Consider the following 20,561-nt stretch of genomic DNA (forward strand, 5'->3'; position numbering starts at 1 on the left):
TTGGGGGGCTGCAGTTTGCAGCGCCTTTTGGGCACTGCAGGGACTCAGCATCCCGGCACAATCATTGAAGTATGAAAAACACGAAAGGATCAAAAAAATTGGTACAAAATCGCAAAGTTGAGGACGATGGTTAAGAGTGGTGATCAAAAGAGGGAATGGTGGTGATTGAGGGAGGGAAGAGGGTGAGAAGAAATCCAGAATATCCATCGCAGCATTTCAATGAAGACAGTCATCCATTTTATGAAATCCAGATTAAAAATATGTATCACGGTAATGACTAATGAGGCACCTAAAAGCTCTTATTGAGAAGGAGAGGGCAGCAGACAGTATACCGAAGCTAAATACATTCCAAACTAGTTCCGAGTCCATTACAACAAAAAAGACCTCAAATTGCGAATCCAGCCAAAAGCAGTCACCGACTGAAAACGGATTACCAATCACAATCAACGAAATGCTGCTTACTCTGTAAATATTCCAAGACCTGTTTATGCCCAAAGGAGACATGCATTAAAGAGTTTGCCTCTTCCTTTTTGTGAAAGACTTCTCAGATTGTAGTTTCAGTTCCATGGAGTGAATTGATTCAGCAGTTTGAGGTTCTTCAGGAAGAGTACAGTGCAGGAATTTCTTGCTGGAACCAACAAGGTGGCAAAATAGCTTCAGCATGTTTCTCCCCCTCATCCATTTGAGCATAATCTTCATGTGTGTTTTGCTGGCCAATCCATCAATACCAGCTTCCTGTAAATTTTTTCGTTTACAAAAGGATTAGTCCACGACCAGTTTCTCAAGAAAAAAATAGCACTTAAGGGGGGATATATATTCCCCCCGTCCCTTAATGCGAGTCCTCCATTTTGGAATTAGTCCTCTTTGCATATTCAAGCAAAAAAGTGTGTTAATTTCCAAAGACTTATCCTCATAAATGATTAAAAATAATCCTAAAAGTGAATTAAGGGTCTATTGGAAATTGAAGATAACTTTCTTCGGAGACAGGCATTTAGTGCAGGATCTCTTGAAAAGTTAGACCCAAATGGAACCGACAAAGTTGAATGGAGGGAGTAGTGAACAATCCTCCTCTTATTTGGTTCTATGTATTTTCACCCTTGCTTAAACTAATTATGGAAGTATTTTACTGAAGGGAAACTCTAACATAAATCAAACAAATCTATAGTCAAATAATCGTACAACTTAGATATTGTCCATTGCATATATGCAGAACATCAGCCAAGAGAGTGAAGAAATCCTAAAAAAGGCAGTCAAATCCAGTACGGTTCAACTGAAGCAAGTATCTAAAGTTGCAAGAGATTGCAAGAAGACTGAAAGAACGGATTACAGAGATAGGGGTACGCCACTGAACATGTGGTTGAGGTAGGAAGGTAGGGCTCCCTACTGTGGGTGTTAGACGTTATTCGTCGGCTTTGGCACCGGAGAGGGAGAGTGATATGTCTACAGAGGTTTTCTACTCTTAGTTACTCATAAAACAATTCTATGAAAGGGTCACGCTAAAAGCGCACAAAAAGAAGTTAGAACTTGAATAGAAACTCCTGTGTTATATAAGCTATGGTTGACCTTATGATCTAAAGTGGAAGTCCCTTGGAAGCCCCAAGGCTATGCTGAGTGTAAGGCCCATTTATTTGCTCAATGAGCAAGGTCCACGACCACACCACTAAATCTTGTCCCAACAAAGCAAATTCTCAAAACCTTAGTAATACCAGAGATCAAGGTAATTGATGATTGGCAAGAAGCAAAGAAGAAGAAAGGGAAAGGAGTTGCATATAGCCAGTTTAACAAGTAACAGGATACAGCTCATGGTTAACTGCGAAGGTTTTTAAAAAAATTTCATGGTGCCAACAATAAAAGGTCAGAATTGTGAAAGCAAAAACCTTTGAGATTACAAAACATGATGATTGAGTAAAATCCTCCAATCAAGGTTCCAATCAAACCAAAGAAATCAACTATGGACAAATAAGGGCTGGACTTGAGCAAGTGGAGTTGGTTCAGGGACTCTGGTTTTGCAAGCCTCTCCTTCTCAGGGTTTGATAAGGTTTTTCTTTTTCTTCGGCCTAGCCTCTCCAATGTACAAAAGGTTTTTGTTAGGCTAAGCTTTAGAGTGTTTAATACATTTGGGTGGTTTGTTCAAACGAATCAAACCTCATTTTTTTGGGTAATAAATCGTTATTTACCACACAAACAAAAAGATGACACACTACATCCACACTATTTGCAAAACGTGGACGTAGTTTTTTTCCTTTGAGTGATAGATGACCCCCCTGGCCAACACAAGGACACTGGCCCCGCAGGACAAGTAATGGATGCTCGCCTGGGTACCCCACCATGCCTTGGCACCTTCGGCATGCCAACACGTCGTTCTCGCAACTCATGAGTAGACTTGATTCACTTGAATAGAACATCATCGCCGGCTTGGGCTTCAAGTAGTTTTCAATCATCTGTGGATTTGTTGGAGGACTTGAAGATTGGAGGTTCACTCTAAGGCATAACAGCACCACACAATTGCAGTATTGCCCTCACCTTGTCCTATCTTAGAGAGAGAGAGAGAGAGAGAGAGAGAGAGAGAGAGAGAGAGAGAGAGAGAGAGAGAGAGATTTGATGACCTTCAAGTGCCCAAGACAAGGTTGACAGGTTGTGGTCAATCATTATATCCACCATGTCCCTGGGGTGGCTTTGCAGTTCAATAAGGGCAACGCCACAACCTCCACTAGCTCTGTAGTATCGGAGGAAGGAAGTGTGTAACTTGTCCTCAGTTGGGTGGGTGTCCTTGACTATACCAGCTCGGAGCCTATGTGGCTATGTGTATAGTACACTATAGGTTAACTCTTTACTGCTCTCTGTCTCTCTAAGGTTGTTGAAGCTTCATCCTTTATACCACCATTGGTCCTATGACATCAAGTGTCCACCATATTCTTCAACCTTCTTGTCACCGTCATCCACGCATGTCTACTGGAGGAGCCAACTGTCTGCCGTATTGTATACATGAATCCAGTTACATTTGATGTTTACACTAGTTACTATTAATATAAAGCTTTCACGCCTGCGGGAACATTTGGCTTTCTGTGATCCTTATTTTATGATTAATTCCTTAATTGCTCTTTCAGTCACATCCTTGATGAGAAAACTACAACTAGTAAGTAGTAACCAACAGAATTATCTTTTGGCAATCAGTATGGAAGATGAAAAACTTCTCTAGCAATGTAACTTGTCTTTACCTCCAGTCAATCACATATTCCACGTCTGATTTCGTGATGCCAAATGCAGCATAAGGATTTTACAGGACAGACTTTGATGATAACAACAGTGAGAGAGAGAGAGAGAGAGAGAGAGAGAGAGAGAGAGAGAGAGAGAGAACCTTGGCGTGGTTCCAAGTATTGGAGACAGTGAGAGGGCCGTGTTGCTTGATAACGTGGTAGAGAGATTCGGCCAAGGAGGAGGCCTCTTGAGGGGGTACTTTGGGGTTGATCTTCCTCAGATTCGGTGCACATTTCCTAGAGAAGTACCTCACGAAACAAGTTTTGACTCCTCCACTACCACCACCACCCAACCACATCTCTCCTTCCCTCCGAAAACCTCTCTCTCTGGCGGATCGGATTGCGACTAGCCGCTACTGAGTCCCGACGACAACTCTTCAAAAGGAAACCCTTGTGAAACTGAAACCTCGGCTATTTTGGAAAAATTACAGTGAGCTCCCTTAAATTTCTTCAAAAACTAGCATGAAGTGCTCCTTCCGTTAACAAAAGCTCTGCATACACACAAAATTGAACACACTTTCTATAATTGGATTGTGATTTTAGCACTCTAAAAATTGATGGAGGAACTTCAAAATTGAACAATGTTAATACACAAAATGACGTCATTTTGGAATCCCTCCATCAAATTTTTGAGTGCTAAAATCAATTTAACTATATACAGATTGTATGTGCCAGTTTATGTGTACTTCCACATCAGGGGTACAATTAAAATCAAACCCATATAAATTGCTCAGATAAGTTAATAGTACCTTTGAGATTTTGAACTTAAGTCGTTAGGATAAAAAAAATATCATAAGGTGCGTTTCATAGTCACTTTCCTTAAAAATAAGCCCGTATAAACTGACTAGATGAGTTGATATCACATTTTAGATTTTGACCTTAGAGCCCTTAGGACCGAAAAAATATCCATAAGGTGCATTTCATAATCACTTTCTTTTAAAACAATATTAGCTTCCACCAATTCATGCACCAGGTTACTAAGGGATAAACAATCACAGGGAGATACACTTTTAATGTCTTAATATAATGAAACCATTGATAGAGTTTTTGTATGTATAGCAGCTAATATTGTTTTGGAGAAATTATACTTTGCCCCCTTAAACTATCACTCGGCCGCACTTTGCCCCCTTCAACTACTCAATCGAACACTTAACCCCCTTTAACTATGATTTCGCTGCCACCCCTTTAACTCTGTTAACGTTTTGAGCTAAATTACGTAAATACCCTTACACAATACAGGTAGATATACATACACGATACTCCTACAGATTTCCCCAACGCACAATACGATTTCCCCAACCCTAAAAGCTAATATTCCAGTCCATACCAATTTTTTTATTTATAAAATTCAATTTTTGTTAAAAAATTAAGTGTTCCAAATTTCAATCCGTTTGAACCGGTAGAAAGATTTTCATTTTCTAATCATTTTATTCTAAATGGTCATAATTAAATTTTGACTCTAGGGCTCTCGTTGATTAACCCTAAGAGATATTTGATTCTACGACTTTCTTAGGGTTAATCAACGAGAGCCTTAGAGTCAAAATTTAATTATGACCATTTAGGATTAAAAAAATGATCAAAAAACTAAAATCTTTTCACTGGTTCAAACAGATTGAAATTTGGAATACTTAATTTTTTAACCACATTTTTTAATATATAAACTGTCTAAAAAGGAAAAAAAATTAAGTGTTCCAAATTTCAATATGTTTGAACCGGTGGAAAGATTTTAGTTTTCTGATCATTTTATCCTAAATGATCATAGTTAAATTTTGACTTTAGGGCTCTCATTGATTAGTCATAAGAGATATTTGATTCTACGACTTTCTTAGGGTTAATCAACGAGAGCCCTAGAATCAAAATTTAATTATGATCATTTAGGATAAAATGATCAGAAAACTAAAATATTTCCACCGGTTCAAACAGGTTGAAATTTGAAACACTTAATTTTTTAACCATATTTTTTAATATATAAACTGTCTAAAGAGGTTAAAAAATTAAGTGTCCCAAATTTCAATCCGATCCGTTTGAATCGGTGGAAAATTTTTAGTTTTCTGATCATTTTATCTTAAATGGTTATAATTAAATTTTGACTATAGGGCTCTCATTGATTAACCCTAAGAAAGTCGTAAAATCAAATATCTCTTAGGGCTAATCAACGAGAGCCCTATAGTCAAAATTTAATTATGACCATTTAGGATAAAATGATCAGAAAACTAAAATTTTTTCACCTGTTCAAACGGATTGAAATTTGGAACACTTAATTTTTTAACCAAAAATCGAATTTTATAAAAAAAAAAAGTTGGTATGGACCGGAATTGTATTCCGCTAAGGGAAGAAGAAAATGAACTGGTCAATGGAGAGAGAGAGAGAGAGAGAGAGAGAGAGAGAGAGAGAGAGAGAGAGAGAGAGAGAGAGAGAGAGAGAGAGAGAGAGAGATGGGTTTGTGTAAAGTCTGGAAAATTTCATCTTTGAGATGGTTGTGTATGCTAGAAAGAGAAGGAGAGGGTAATTTTGTCCTTGGGTTTCAAAAATAATGGCCTGGAAATTTTTCCATCCAAAACCCTAACAGACAACAAACGGAAGGGTTAGGGTGGCAGCGAAATAATAGTTAAAGGGGGTTAAGTGTTTGATTGAGTAGTTGGAGGGGGCAAAGTGTGGCTGGGTGATAGTTTAAGGGGGCAAAATATAATTTCCCCTATTGTTTTTTAGTTAAAACGTTGGGAGGGGAGATCAGAGTTGTAACCATTGATACACTTTTAATTGTCATTTTATAGAGGCAAGGGGTTGTGGATGTTAAGAAGGGCTGTCACTACGAAAATAAATTATATGTGAAAGGTTATCTAAACATTCTTTTTTAGTTAAAACGTTGGGAGGGAAGATCGGAGTTGCAACCTCTTATATAATCTCTCCAATAAGCCTCTAGTTATCGAAAATGCATCAAGACAACCATTAAATCCCCGAAGTTTTTTTTTAAACATTTTAGTCACAAATAAGGTCATAGATGTTGGTTAGTGTTATTATTATTGTTATGAAAGATGAATAGCGTTCAAATTGTACCATAAAACATACCAAACAATTTAAGCTTGTCCAATCCAATTTAATTTCTAAGCTTACCAGTAATTTCATAAACTAGGCGAATTTTGGTTCATGGAGGGGAAACAGGGGAAAAAACATATAAAAGAAAAAAGGTTAAGTGAAAGATGTAAATATTTTTAAACAAACTTGAAAATGTTTAAATTCAACTTGTTTACACGATGTGCCAGATGAGTTATTATACAATAAAGTGTTTTTCTTGATAAGAATTATTCAATAAAGTTCGAACTGCATAATTCATATATATAAAATGTAGTACTTACTAGTTAAGGACAAGGCGAACGAGTCACGTAATGATTAAATAATCTACAAGTAAAGTTTTGAAATTTGTTTAAAATGCAGTTACATTAATTTGGTTACAGAGTGAGACATCTTAGATGAGTTCGGAGTGACTAGTGAACAATGGGGTGAAACTTTATTATTATTGCTCATTTTACAGCCTTAAACATATTGCTCGAAGTTTTACGGTGCAATGTTATTAAGGCGTTGTACTATCTAAGTTTAGAAATTTTTTTATTTTATTTTGTAATTATTATTCTTTTTTTTTTTTCTAATCATTATCTTATTATTTTAATTATTACTCTCATTTATCTCCCCTCGCTCTACTTTTTACCCATCTATTAAATCATTAACCTATTTCGCTATTCATCCTGAATCATCCACTAATAAAATTAAATTAAGAGTAAATTACACTAAGCTCCCTTTAACAAACCTGTATTTTCACTTAACCCCCTCAGACTTCAAAATCCGACATTGTGCACCCTCTAACTATCCAGAGTTGACACTTAACACCCTTTTGTAAGGTCTCCGTAGGAAAAATGCACCAACAGTCGTCTCCGGCCACCGGACAGCCTATCCGAGCCGTCCAATATTTTTTTTTAAAAAAATTGAGTGGGCTTAAGCGGGAATCAATGGCATCCGACGTGCGTAGGTGCTCGATCCAAACACCCCGAGAATTTAAACGGGGTGTTTGGATCGAGTACCTACGCACGTCGGATGCCATTGATTCCTGCGTAAGCCCACTCAGTTTATTTTTAAATTTTTTTTGGACGGCTCGGATCGGCCATCCAGTGGCCAGAGACGACCGTCGGTGCATTTTTCCTACGGAGACCTAACAAAAGGGTGTTAAGTGTCAACTCTGGATAGTTGGAGGGTGCACAATGTCAAATTTTGTAGTCTGAGGGGGTTAAGTGAAAATGCGGGTTAGTTGAGAGGGGTTTAGTGTAATTTTCTCAATTAAAATACCTGAAACTATCAAACCAACAAAGGCCAAGCAAATTCTACAGGTGCCGTTATTCGCAGTCTTTTATTTTCTTTCATAGTCCACTACATTTCGGTAAATGATTGTTAAAACTCATAAATAACATTTCGGTAAATTGCTGTTGAAAACGAAGATTATATTTCGGTAACTACGTGTCGAAAATATGTGAATATATATTTTCGGTAAATAACTGTTGAAAAAAATATTATATTTCGGTAATTGAATTCTGAAAATATATCTTAATTTCGATAACTACCTGTCGAGTATAATTAGAAATTTACTACATGTCGAGTATAATTAAAAATTTTTAACGGGCTATGGTAAAAAATAAATGACCGTGAATATCAGCCCCCATTCTATATGCACCCGACGCCGGCAAACACCCAGAGGCTTTGTCGGAGGCGCACGAACCCTTCTCAAGCGATGCATTACACTTTGATTCGCCTGAAAAACACCGACACTCCGACGAGCTTTATACTGAGAGAAACGAGTGTTTTGCTCAGCCACGCTCATTCATTCATCGAATACTAGTTTTTTTTGTCTCTCCTCTCAAGGCCAAACGAAACCATAGTTGTTCCTGCGATATTGATCTACGCTACCTGGGAAGAGTACTCTCTACTGTTCAAAAGTAACCCCCGAAAGAGTAGTCTCGTAGGAGGAGCTCCACAAATGGTTGTTGGTGGTCGGGTTTCTTAAGGGAACTTTTCCATATGGCAGCATCCTCTTCGGCGTCTTCATTCTCGTCGTCGGTGGGGTCATGGAGGACGGCGTTCTTGACCCTCAGGGACGAAACCCTAAATTCACCCCCTTGCACCACCCTTATCCACCTCCTCAACCATTTGATATTCTCCCACTCCAACACTTTGATCGCCGTGGCCCCCGACATGCCTTCCCCCGAGGTAACAAAGATCCCCCTTTTTCATGTATTACTCTCGAATTTGAACTGGGCGCCTAAAATTCAGTGTTTGTTTTGCAATGCTCGCTCTCTTCCCGGTTCTTAATTTATGCATTTGCGGATGTTAGGTAACCTCCGATTTGATGTTTTTGATGGAACTGGCTCGGAATGCTGCTGATTCTGCAGGCGTAGATGATATGACTCATACCTTTGCACAATTATCCCATTTGGTAGTGATCTCTGTTGGTAAACTTTTTTTTTATGCTGCATTTATTTGATGTACATTGTCTCTCTTATACCTTTAACCATACCCCGTTATCGTGATTTGGGGAAATGTCATAACGGGGATGAAACAGATTGCTTCTGAATGATAGAACACTACATGTAGTTTGAACTTCATTGGATACAAACAATAATGGGTGCATTTGTTACATTTATATATTCATAGGAGTATGTAACGGTTTGTTTGGGTGTCGTTGAGGAAGCTCAAATATTGATAAATGTTGCTTGTTTCAGATCTATAATGTAAGCCGTCATGTATCCCTTGACATAAATTCCTCTTGTTGGGCTCTCATGCTTGAGTCCTTTGGAAGAATGTTGGATACAATTTTCGCGAAAGCCAGTAGAAAGAGGGTTTTGGAAGGGAATGTTGTACCTAAAGCCATAGGACAATGTTTAGAGACTATGAGGTCAGTTCTGTTATCTTTCTTTTTTGAATACTTGCGTCTCATATATTTCCACCATGTTCGAATAGTTTCTCTGGCGTCATTTTGTCCCTATAATAGCATTGAAGAAAGTGGCCAAACTATCCGAGTCAATGTTTTTTTCCTAAGGGAATTATTGATGCTTCAAAATCCCAGATTCTTGACTTGCTACAGTTGTTGACCTAATGGCCTTTCAGACGCTGGTCTCAGCCTCAAAATTTCACCTTGTGCTTGGCCCCATACCCTCGATAGCCAAGCCAGTGGAGGCAACCCCATGTACAAGGTACTTAACCTAATATGGATGGATCATTTTGGGATGGCTGGGCCGCATTAATGAAGAGGGGGTCCTACGGTAGAGTTCACTTTTTTGTGAGCCTTTTGAAGTGGGGTGCAGGGCCCAGCTTGGTTTTTGGTTTCTGTAAGCATCCGAGTCCTCTCTGTTGGGGTGTTGGTACAGGGACATGGGGATAGGACTGATGGCTAGAATCTAGAGCTAGTTGAGGTGAAACTCTTTCTATGGAAGATTGAGGCTGCAGTATTCATCTTGGCTGGGCCAAGAGGGACGGAAAAGAAGACTGGCATTACAGCATTACATGCCATCGAGCAGCCTACACTCGACGAGTCTGTTCGGTATCACCAAGCCAACACACAGTTAAAATAACATCAGTGCTGTAGATTGGCTCTGTGTGTGTGTGTTTGTTTATTTATTTTTTAAATTTTGGTTCGGGCGCTTGTGAGTCTCTGAGCTCTGCTGTCCATGTCAGTATGTAAAGGTGCATCAGCACATTCTGATGTGCTAATAAGCTCCTGGCTCTCTACCGTTGGCTTAAAATCACTTCCTTGGATGCTGCTGCCTCTCTGTCCCTTTATAGACAGCCCAAGTCATTGTTCCCATGCTTTGTTCCTTCAAGATAGCTTCAAACAAATATGCAACCCAACCACAAGAATTGAAGTCCACATGAATTGTGCTGACACTTAGATTGGATTTGGATCTTGTGAATCTTTTTGAGGTTCAGATTTACTGAGTTTTCCCTGTTACTTTTTGCTAACACATTAACATTTTCTTGTGCTTGAGCACACACGTTCATTTAATTAGTCAGACATAGCTTTCGTTGCTGCAGATACAAATTCATCCTCTGACCTCTTTGTTCCAGATGTCTTATAAGTGTCTGCAAGGGAAAATGTTTGCTATCAGAATATGCGGAACTATTAAATTTCCTTATCAGCATAGTGGCATATTCTCATGGTGAGTTATTTTGCTCATCTTCCTCAAGTGTTGGCCAAAGATATGTTGCTGAATTTGGAAAGAGAATACCTGGGTACAACAGTTTATGGGAAGTACAAACTGCCACCTTGACTATGATTGGCGATGTATTTTCAAGAGTCGGGTCTTCTCTTTCAGTAGACATTTGGAAATCTACAGTTCAGGTGAGCTGACTCCTTTGCTTAGCCTACCATATCTACTGAATTTTGCTGACTTCTGTTTGTTTGTTAAACTTAGGTTCTTAAAGAAGTGACGGATGTCTTGGCATCTAAGCATTTTCTTGTGGAAGACAATATTATGGCCAGGTATCCTCCTTTCGCTCCCCTATCCTCATCAACTCAACCTTACGCAAACGTTTCAGTCGGGAAACTTCTGATATGATCTGGTGTGGCTTCTGCTCTGCAGGTTTTATACTTCACTTCTCCATTGCCTGCACTTGGTTATTATGGATCCTAAGGGACCCCTTTCAGACTATGTAAGTAGTGAATCACATTCTCTTAGACACGTACTGTTGTGTGGGTTGGGATCCACTATCAACTGATAAGTAACAGTTACTGCAACTACTATGTTTTTGTTGCTTATGCGACACATTGATTTTTGAAGGTGGCGGGTTTTGTGGCGGCATTACGGCTGTTCTTCACCTATGGCATTGCCAGCAGATCTCAATTTCTTAATCCATTATTGGCTGGTAACAAGAAGGAAATAAGTTCTCCAAGCCTTAAGATGAATTCAGAAGAATCTGGTAAATCAGGGCCCGCTCCATATAGGCCACCGCATAGGCGCAAACATGACTTGACGAATTTGCAGCATCTGAAATCTCAGGAATCTCTGAGTTTATCAGATCCTGATTATTCAAATTTGGATCACACCTCATCTGATTCGGATTACAGTGACAGCGACGGATCGGCAAAAGATGCAGACAATATTCGCTGCTCCAAGGCCAGAGTGGCTGCTCTTGTCTGTATTCAGGTAGCTCAACATCATTAATTTCTTAAATATTTATTTCAGATCTTAGTTCTTTAGTTTTGACCACCTTCAGTTGGCCTACTTTGAGGCCGTTTTTGTTGTTTCTTACATAAAGTGATATTTACATTGGATAGGATTTTCTTCTGTAAATTTTTGTTATGTTGAGGATACCAATTTTAAGTGATCACATTTACTATATAGTTTTGTTGAAGTATATATTTTTTAACCATCATCAATTACTAGATTTAATTTCTTTGCGTATATTGATGCTTTTACCAACAAAAATGTTAGGTGGTGTGCATTGTTTTCATCATGGCTTATGATGTTTAACATTTTTTAAAACTTTCAAATTTGAGACATTTTTTCTGAAAATGAAATTTCAGATGTTTTAAGACATCTTTGTGCACCTCTTGATAGCACAACGTTGAGGTCTCTGCAAAAGTGACTTTTGCTCACTCTTAATATCATCGGCTTTAGGGTTATTTAAAAATCAGAGAGGTGGTCCCGACCATCATCAGAAAACTCAGGTGATAAACTGTATGCCACTTTTTATACATTTGTAGCTTTGTGACATTATCTTAGTTCTTAGATGATAGTTGCATCATAAGCGGCCTTGTGAAGGCTAAGTGATGGTAAATGCTCAGAAGTTTTGCTTACTTTTGGATGTGGGCGGCGAATAGTAGTATTGTGAATTATTACCTACCAAGCATTTTGAAATTGATGCATTTCACTCTTGACTCCAATTGGAAGGATCTTTGTCGAGGTGACCCCAAAATATTCACTGCCCAGTGGACAATGCTTTTGCCCTCCAGTGATGTGCTACAGCCAAGGTGAAGCTTATGTTCTATTCATCTTGCTTTTTTGGTTCCCCTTTTGCTGCTCCATTCTTTACCATTCAAAATGCTTATTTGCAGGAACAGGAAGTACGAAGCTACTTTAATGACATGCTTGTTATTTGATCCATATTTAAAGGTATTTCTTGTCCTATCAAATATCTACGATTAGAAATTTCTGTATTGAAAAGTTATTCTCTGTTTTGTCTGGCACACAAAATTGTGTCCAATTTATTTGTTCCATTTGACACGATGCATTACTGTATCTTTAGTTTCTTCATCGCTGATGAGTTTGTTTTGTGGTTTTAGTTAATTCTGCTGTAGTGATGCTTTACTGACATATAACAATCTGGTATCTAGGCACGAATGGCATCTGCCTCTACTCTTGTGGCAATGCTGGATGGCCCAGCATCTGTTTTTCTTCAAGTTGCAGAATACAAGGAATCTACTAAATGCGGATCTTTCACGGCACTTTCAAGTTCACTTGGTCAGATACTAATGCAACTTCATACCGGTATGTGGAATCTTTGGTTGTCATTGCATTTGTATTCTTTTTGAAAGCTGAGCCTCCCTTTTTATACCTTCTTTGATGTTCCCTTGAACTTTTGCATTTATGTCCACTTGTAGTCACTGTAGTTGGTTTTATGGTTTAATTTTGCTGTAGGTGTTCTGTACTTGATCCAGCATGAAACTCATAGTGTGTTGCTGGCGTCCTCGTTCAAAATTCTCATGCTTTTGATATCATCCACACCGTAAGTATCCTCATCATTGTTCCCATATTGGTTACACTTGTTTTTTCCATGCGTGGTAAACAATTTTGGCTTTGTTAACACTTCTTGTTACATTCTAGTTACAGTAGGGACCTGGTCTACCTCTCGCCCATTGTCCCCAGAGCTTTCCAAGTTTGGGAAGATAATAAACAATCAAGCTTAACTGTTCAATTGGTAAATGTGGTACTAAGGTCTCTATTTTCTTTTTCTTTTTTGGAATAGTAAACATGGTCTCCACTCTCCATATTTGTGATAAACCAAGAGATAAAAGTGCTGTTGCTATAGAAAAGCTTGAAGACATGAGAAAGAGCTGAGGAACCACTTGTTTAAAGATGTTGGGTTTTGGATATTACCCTGTTGAGCGTCAACTACCTCACTTCCTGGTGCCTGAGATGAAGCTCAGTCACCAGTAAAAACTGTAGAAAGTCATGACACTCCAAAGTACAACTATTTTTGGTCTTGGCTATCTAACCAGCTGACATATTTCAAAAACAAGTAAATTGTTGCATTTATAGTGTTATAGCCATAAAATAGGTGGAATGGCAGAACAAGATTATTGTAGCGATAAGGTTTTCCTGAGATGAGTTAATTTGAAGTTCTGACCAAATATGCTGCTGCACTTCATTCATAATACCAAGGTTAATTAAGTTGCATTTCAGCACACTCGCTAAATCTGTGAGTAAGTGTTCTGCGATGAGTCGCGGTCTCAAAATGGAAGTTAGCGGGGAGCAGAGCTCATCACAGATTCAAGGGAAACTTAAAGAAGATATTGAAGACATGAGAATAAAAGCAAATCAAGTGGGCCATCCTGGTGTTTCTGCTAATGCTGGAGGTGCATAATTGCCCTTGTTTCCTTTACAAACACTAAAAGATGTGGCACAGTGATACGGGCTCATAAATGTGGTTTTTGGTCAGAATTCAAACAAAATAAAATCCACACGTGTCAGAATATTAGTGGAAACTAAAGAGAAAGCTTGATTTACATTTGGGCCAAAGTGCTGCTTTGATAGTCATAATACAGGTTTTTTTTTTTGAACAGTTAGTAAAAAGGTGGTTGAATTCTACAAATTCAGAAGAGGTCAAAATGTGTCACATCGTCCAAATAATCACAAGAAGCTAGCATTCGGAATTTTCCGCAATTGGCTCTAGAGTTAGGTATTCATTAAGGTCTGTACTTGTTTTCACACCTGATGGGCATCTTGATGTATCATAATCAACCCAAGATTTAGAATTCGCCTATGTGAGAAAATTTCACTTACATGTCGATTCAGAACGAATCTTGTGACATTATTTCAGCATGAAATTCCAATAAAAATTTAGAATATTCACCAAGTTTCGGAATATTTGATCTTTATATTCAAGAAATTAGTCTTTCAATATTTTTATTGATACAGTAGAAGTCCTCTCAATGGTGATAATTTAGTTGATTTGGTCAGAAATATCAATTTCGACTTGTGAATTTAATCTTTAAATTGAATTTGGGAAGATTTTAGTTGAGACCCATTTTTTCAAAATTTTACATTTTAAAACCATGCACTGCCTCATATGTCAATAGTTTCATTGAAAACCTGTTATTAGTAAATCATAGAAAATCTTTGATTGTTGTTCTCATTGCTATGGGAAGGTAAGCAAAGTTCATAAAGATGGACAATAGACTATGTTATTTCATTTTCATTAGCTTTTCCACTCTTTGAATCCTTCGTATTTTGTCTGGCTGGCGCTGGCCATACTCTTCCAAGGTTGCTGAGCCTTCATTAGCTTCAAAGATTCCTTCATTGACATATTTTAGTTATTTCTTGCAATAGTATCGAGACGACTATTTTATCCATCTTCCTTCGCAACAACAAAACTTGAGGTCTTTGACAAACTATCATCCGCGATTAGTTTTATTTTCTTATACGCTGCATAATATAATCATTTCTTATGCTATTAAACACTTCTTTTTCACATGTGTTCTTGAAACATGATTCATCTACAGATTGCCTGTTTGGTTCCGAGTCTATTTTGTTGAAATTCAGCGCGGAAAATCTTCTTTCCACAGTTAATTTTGTTGACGAATGATTACTAAATAATCGACAGTTTCACCACCATATATCAAAGAGACACAGTATCCTGTCCTGCGTTTACCTGGTCATCACATGCTAAGTGGATAAGAGTGGCTGGCTCTCAAATATGCTCTTTGTTTGCTTGTTGACCACACGGTTTTTGTTGTTTTAAACGATTTTAGGGGTTCAATTTCCAGAAAGTTCTCCAAAATTTCATAGAATAGGATGCCAGTGAATTCCATGTATCTCCGCCATTGTAACTTCGTCTGAGTCTAATTTCTGAAAGCCACTCCAACCGGATCATTTATTCTTCCAGTCATTCAGAACTTTTTGCGGTTCTTTGTTTATTACAACATCATTCAGACAATTTTATTCCTATTCTTATTTGGTTCATGGATCAACTTTTTCGATTGCTTATTCAATATTCGTAATACACAAACAAGTGAAAGCAATATGACATTGAAATTTGGTGTTTTTGAGCCCAACTTGTTTTAATGGTGTTGGAGTTTGTCCCACATTGATTAATTATCTCCTCCAAAACTAGTATATGATCCTGAGCGGCCTCTCCACTCATTGCCAATTGGTTTTGAGATGGATGCTTTAACATGCTTCGGAGAATAAGTTCCCCTTGTTTATACCAGAAGTGCATCGTTGTCTGTTATGATCCATGTGTTATGGATTGTTTGTTTACCTCTCCACGTGTGAGTCGGAAGCCCATGTGCGGGGTAATGTTGGAGTTTGTCCCACATTGGTTAATTATCTCGTCCAAAACTAGTAGATGAGCCTGGGCAGCCTCTCTACTTATTGCCAATTGGTTTTGTGATGGATGCTTTAACAAATAGTTGCTAATGTTTTCATTATTTTAGTTCTTCACGACATCCTGTAAAGGACCTGAAATGGTTGTGCTATAAATGCAATCTAACACAAAATAAGCTGTTGCGCAACGTGATCCCGCTCATTAAAACCTCTTGAACTCCATGCACTAATACCAACATTGACGATCTAATTGGATGTTGAGTTATTAGCTCTTATCAACTGTTTATTACTTGTGTCCATTTTGCAGATATTCAAGAATGCCTGAGAACTTGTTGCCAACTCTTATCTCATCTATTCGAGCAAGAGTTGAGGAGGGCTTTCCGCAAAGAAGTGATCAGGCTAGTCTGCCGGTCAGTATTGTTTTCTATTGCATTGGTGATTCCGTTCAATTAGAGATGCCAATGAATGAGCTACCAGGTTAGCCACCCGGCCGATCCTTCCCTTAGTTTTGGGGAGGTCAAGGTTCAATCAGTTTGGACAAGTAGGCAGTCTTTGACTTGGTGGGCTTTATCTGTTTGATCTGCCCAGTTTAAAATTCTAACATGACCTTACAATTATAAAAATTTGTGGAATAAATCTTCATTCTTTAAATTTCTACATAAAACGGGTACTTGTTCCTTGTGTGCTTTGTCCCTTTGGATGAAGTAGGGGAATAGTATAGTTAACTTGGAAAGCGCTAATCTTTACATTGATACCATCATTCTACCAATTTTTACAGGCTGTCGCGATTAATTGCTTGACTGCAGCTCTATCTGTCTCACCTTCCTCACCTAAAGTCAAAGATTTGTTTCTGGCAGAATTATGTAGAGGTTTGGTTTTTGTGTTTTGATACTTTGTGAGCTCATAAGTCAATTAAGAAAAACATCGAGCGCTTGTCTCTAAGATTAGGTTGTGTTATGTTGCTCCTTTTTTTTTTTTTGTGAAGCGAAGGTCCACATCGCATGGGTACCAAAGTAAAATGTAAAGTGTATAAGTGTGAGGGCACCCTCACTTCAATAGCTAGCTCTTGGGGTTGAGTTCTACCCAAGACCGTGTAACATGGTATGAGAACTAGGTACCACAGATGGGTAGGGTGAGTGTCTTTGGCCTACATGCAGCATGTATTGCCGAGTGAGCACGCTGCCCGTGAGGAAGGGTGTGAAGCAAAGTCCCACATCGCCTAGGTACCAAAGGAAAATATGAAAGTGTAAAAAGCGTGAGGGCACTCTCACTTCGATAGCTAGTTTTTGCGGTTGAGTTCTACCCAAGACTATGTAACAGTTTTCATAACTACCTTTCCTTAAATGCAAGACTTTATCCCGTACTACGTACTTGTAAAGTGATAGATCTTTTTAGTCTCAACATATTTCATTAAGTGGTGACTGCGAGTGAGTGCTTCTAGTTTGAAATCTTACCATTCAACTGCAAATTGATTTCTGTCAAGTTGTTTCCAATTGAAATGATAGCCATTGAATATTGTTCCTGTGGGATCGCTTATAATTTTGACCAAAAATATTTAGTCCAATATTTGTTGCAAATGATATTGAGTTCTATTTCTAGGACGTCAATTTGCTGAAAGAACCAATATTTTGGCTAGTTTTAGTCTCCATCCCTCCAGCATATTCAATGAGAAAATTCCTACCAAAATTATTAATTCCAATCCTTAATGCCATACATTATTTTAATCTTTAATTGTTACATGATCTCGGGTTGAACTCAATCTTAAAAGCTAGTTGTTAAGGTGAGGGCCACCCACACTCATATACTGGGCAATATATTTGTATTCAAGCCATATGAAACTTCGCTTCACACTATCCCTTGCGTGGGGTGCTCACTCTATAGCATCTTTTAGTTGTAGCCCTGGAACATGCATGCTACCCATCCCTAGTACTCCGGCTCTGATGACATATTACATGGTCGTGGGTAGATTCAAGTCCAAAACCTGGGTATTGAGGTGAGGGTTCACGTTTTCATACAACACGTTCATTTTGAATCCAAGCGATGAGGGATCTCTCTTCGCATGTTACACGGTCTCAAATAGAACTAAACCCCAAAAGCTAGCCATTGATATTGGTGCCAGCGGACAAGATGTGAGACTTCGCTTACACCTTCCCCCTCATGCTGTAGTGTGCTCACTTGGCAGATCAAAAAATAAAAAAATATAGTGTTTAGCAGATCGTTGCTTGCACAAGTGTGCATGACATTGCTTGGCGACCTAAGTTGAGTCTTTAATCTTGGAGATGATAATTACCGATATGGGACAAACTCTACTCCCCGTATGCACGATTGTCAACTTGGATGTGGAGAGGAAAACAATGAATCGAGAACTTAACCAAACAATGGTTCACCCAAGCGCGGAATCAATTTAGATATTCTTCCAAAACTTCTTAAACCTAGATTTGTACCATGTTAAATCATCAAACCGAAAACCAATTGCAATGAGCGTATAGGCCACCAAGACTCATATACCGGTTTAGGAGATCATAATTAATGACATCAGGCAAACTAGAACGCTATGCGCTTATATTTCCTTGTTTAATATCATCTTAGCAGTTTGTGTGAAACCTTTCCAGGTTCTGTTGAGGCTCAAGAATTTTCCGGTGTTCTGTCTACCATTTTCCGATTTTCTGAAGCAGTAAACAGCCCAACAATAAGCCTTGAGGCTCTCCAGGTAATAAAGAAACCAAGCCATACATGTATGTTCAGTTCAATGTTTGATTGTCGTCATTGTACTTTTTATTGACGCATGTTTGCGCCTTGTTTTGGGTCTATATCGCTGCATTTCAAATAAGTGTAGACGAACTTGGTTTGGTTCAGAAGCAACCTTCGTGACACTTTGGTGGTTGTAAACTGTCTGGTCAAATATTGGGGGCACTTTTGGAACTAGTTTCAGGTTGGCATTGTTCTGGGCAAAACTTCATGTATTGTTGCAGTATTCCAATCTTGCCCTTTTAGATCTGAGAATACATGGTTGTTTTTCGATGACTTTGAGGATAGAGCTACAACATCATGGGTAAAGAATTATGCCCTTTCATGTCAAGAATTATGACATTCTATATATTTAAAGTACAATAACTAATATAAGTAAATGACTTTTAAGATTTTCAAACAAAAGATTTGATCAGTTGAAGTTAAGGGTCAAGACAAAAATAATACTTCCATGGAAAGTTTGACCTGAATAAAAATGGTTATTCATATATACTATGCAAGGTCAAAAAAGAAATTAACAACTATTTGTCAAGTTATACTACTCTTGTGCAAGATATTTTTTTTTTGGATCGGCGGAAGTCAGTAGTGTCAGAATATATAGTTTAGCACATTAGTTAAGCTCCTGACCTCCTTTCTCCTAGCACCTAAGTCCACTCCTAATACAATTGGGCCAAAGGACTCTTGGCCTTGTGCAAAATTTCTTTTTCACACATCATCCAAGCACTTTTTTCAAAACGTACAATTAACAAACAAGCATCCATAATCTTAAAAAAAAGAAGCTCCTGCACACCAGTAAATGTAGTCTAGTACTTAGTTCCATGAACCTCCTTTGGGGTGGTAAATCCACCTTGGAACCTTTCTCCCGCGCTGCCCGACTCTCCTTAGAACCTCGCTCCGATGCTCCCATTAAGAAAGGAACCCGCTCCCAACTAAGGTAGAACCTCTTAGGCATATAAATCATAAAGAAAAGGCAAGAGAAATTTGAAGTAAGGATAAGATACTAGAAAAAGATTACCCCAAATTTGCTCACCTACTTAGTATAGACGTAATATTTACTTATATTTGCTAGAACAGTATTTGTGATTAACGTGAATGATGAACTATACTCATATTTTCTTGTATTACCTGTTTACTTGAATATATTATTCCTTAATGCTCCCCGGCACTCCCATACGAGGAGCTTCTATGATCTTCCCGCTCCCTCGCCCGCTCTCACTAAACGTGCAACTAAGGTCTAGCATTACCACTATTACTTCTATTGATCCAAGTGATTAGGGTTGAAGCACTAAATCTCTTTGGAAGGTATGACGCAAAATATGTTCAGTGAATAAGTGAAACTGTAGCAAAAGCAACCTTTGATTTGGTTGATATGGATGAATGATATGGAAGCTCTTCAATGAATTCATTGGGATTTATGTGCTAACTCTAGTACTCTACTAGATGATGTTATTTGATTTTATCCAAAAAAATTGCTTAGCTAGAGGGCTTTTGAGCTTAGATCTGCTAATGTTTCCTTACTGCACCCTCCTCAGATACTTTATTGACATAAGTGAAGTTCAATGTTGCAAATTGAGTGATAATCCTTATCCACACCTGTTTTCAGGCCCTGAGAGCTGTATCACACAACTATCCAGATATAATCATTTTGTGTTGGGTGCAAATTTCCTCGACTACGTTTGGATTTTTGAGATTTACTTCTCTTGAAGATCCAACTAGGCCTTGGAAGGGCAGCATCGGGAATGTCACAGGGTCAACCGGGGAGAAAGTAATTACAGCTGCAATCAAGGTTGGATGTCCTATGTTGTATGCTTTTATTATTTCATGAATTTTGCTTTAGATTTTGCCATTCTCATTTGGCTTTAGTTTTTTAATATTGAATGGATAGTGCAAATTGGATTTAGAAAGGCACCTTTTCAGTAGGTTGCATTCAACTTTTCTTGTTTTCATTCTAGTGAAGACTGAAGTCCTT

At 38.3% G+C, this 20,561-nt stretch overlaps 2 protein-coding genes across 6 annotated transcripts in view; one reads left to right on the forward strand and one right to left on the reverse strand.

Moving 5' to 3' along the window:
• Positions 1-214: 214 nt before the first annotated feature.
• Positions 215-3,755, reverse strand: LOC131316942 (uncharacterized). The gene is made up of 2 exons (XM_058346514.1): positions 3,359-3,755; positions 215-735 (listed from the first exon to the last, which is right to left on the reverse strand). The coding sequence occupies exons 1-2, from the start codon at positions 3,554-3,556 to the stop codon at positions 508-510; spliced, it is 426 nt and encodes a 141-aa protein (XP_058202497.1). The 5' UTR covers positions 3,557-3,755; the 3' UTR covers positions 215-507.
• Positions 3,756-7,970: 4,215 nt separating this feature from the next.
• LOC131313432 (uncharacterized) overlaps positions 7,971-20,561 on the forward strand; it is a 30,101-nt gene continuing 17,510 nt past the window's right edge. For 4 of the 5 annotated variants that reach the window (XR_009196199.1, XR_009196201.1, XM_058341737.1 and 1 more), the window contains exons 1-15: positions 7,971-8,510; positions 8,635-8,736; positions 9,023-9,195; positions 10,365-10,638; positions 10,712-10,779; positions 10,880-10,949; positions 11,078-11,443; positions 12,191-12,270; positions 12,355-12,412; positions 12,634-12,787; positions 12,938-13,025; positions 16,152-16,254; positions 16,623-16,713; positions 18,457-18,554; positions 20,196-20,378. Coding sequence is in view for 3 of the 5 variants with exons in the window: in XM_058341737.1 (XP_058197720.1) it covers positions 8,322-8,510; positions 8,635-8,736; positions 9,023-9,195; positions 10,365-10,638; positions 10,712-10,779; positions 10,880-10,949; positions 11,078-11,443; positions 12,191-12,270; positions 12,355-12,412; positions 12,634-12,787; positions 12,938-13,025; positions 16,152-16,254; positions 16,623-16,713; positions 18,457-18,554; positions 20,196-20,378 (2,097 nt within the window). In the remaining 2 variants the exon portion in view is untranslated. Of the gene's footprint in view, positions 8,511-8,634; positions 8,753-9,022; positions 9,196-10,364; positions 10,639-10,711; positions 10,780-10,879; positions 10,950-11,077; positions 11,444-12,190; positions 12,271-12,354; positions 12,413-12,633; positions 12,788-12,937; positions 13,026-16,151; positions 16,255-16,622; positions 16,714-18,456; positions 18,555-20,195; positions 20,379-20,561 lie in introns of those variants that run through there. The other variant, XM_058341752.1, reaches the window with a different exon arrangement.

Source organism: Rhododendron vialii, chromosome 2a, assembly GCF_030253575.1.
Source record: "Rhododendron vialii isolate Sample 1 chromosome 2a, ASM3025357v1".
Classification (NCBI taxonomy): domain Eukaryota; kingdom Viridiplantae; phylum Streptophyta; class Magnoliopsida; order Ericales; family Ericaceae; genus Rhododendron; species Rhododendron vialii.

Bases quoted from the DNA above. Each gene is read 5' to 3' on its own strand.
- LOC131316942 (XM_058346514.1), bottom strand. From the start codon at position 3,556: ATGTGGTTGGGTGGTGGTGGTAGTGGAGGAGTCAAAACTTGTTTCGTG. The intron at 736-3,358 runs GTTCTCTCTCTC...AAAAATTTACAG, and splicing joins ATACTTGGAACCACGCCAAG to GAAGCTGGTATTGATGGATT.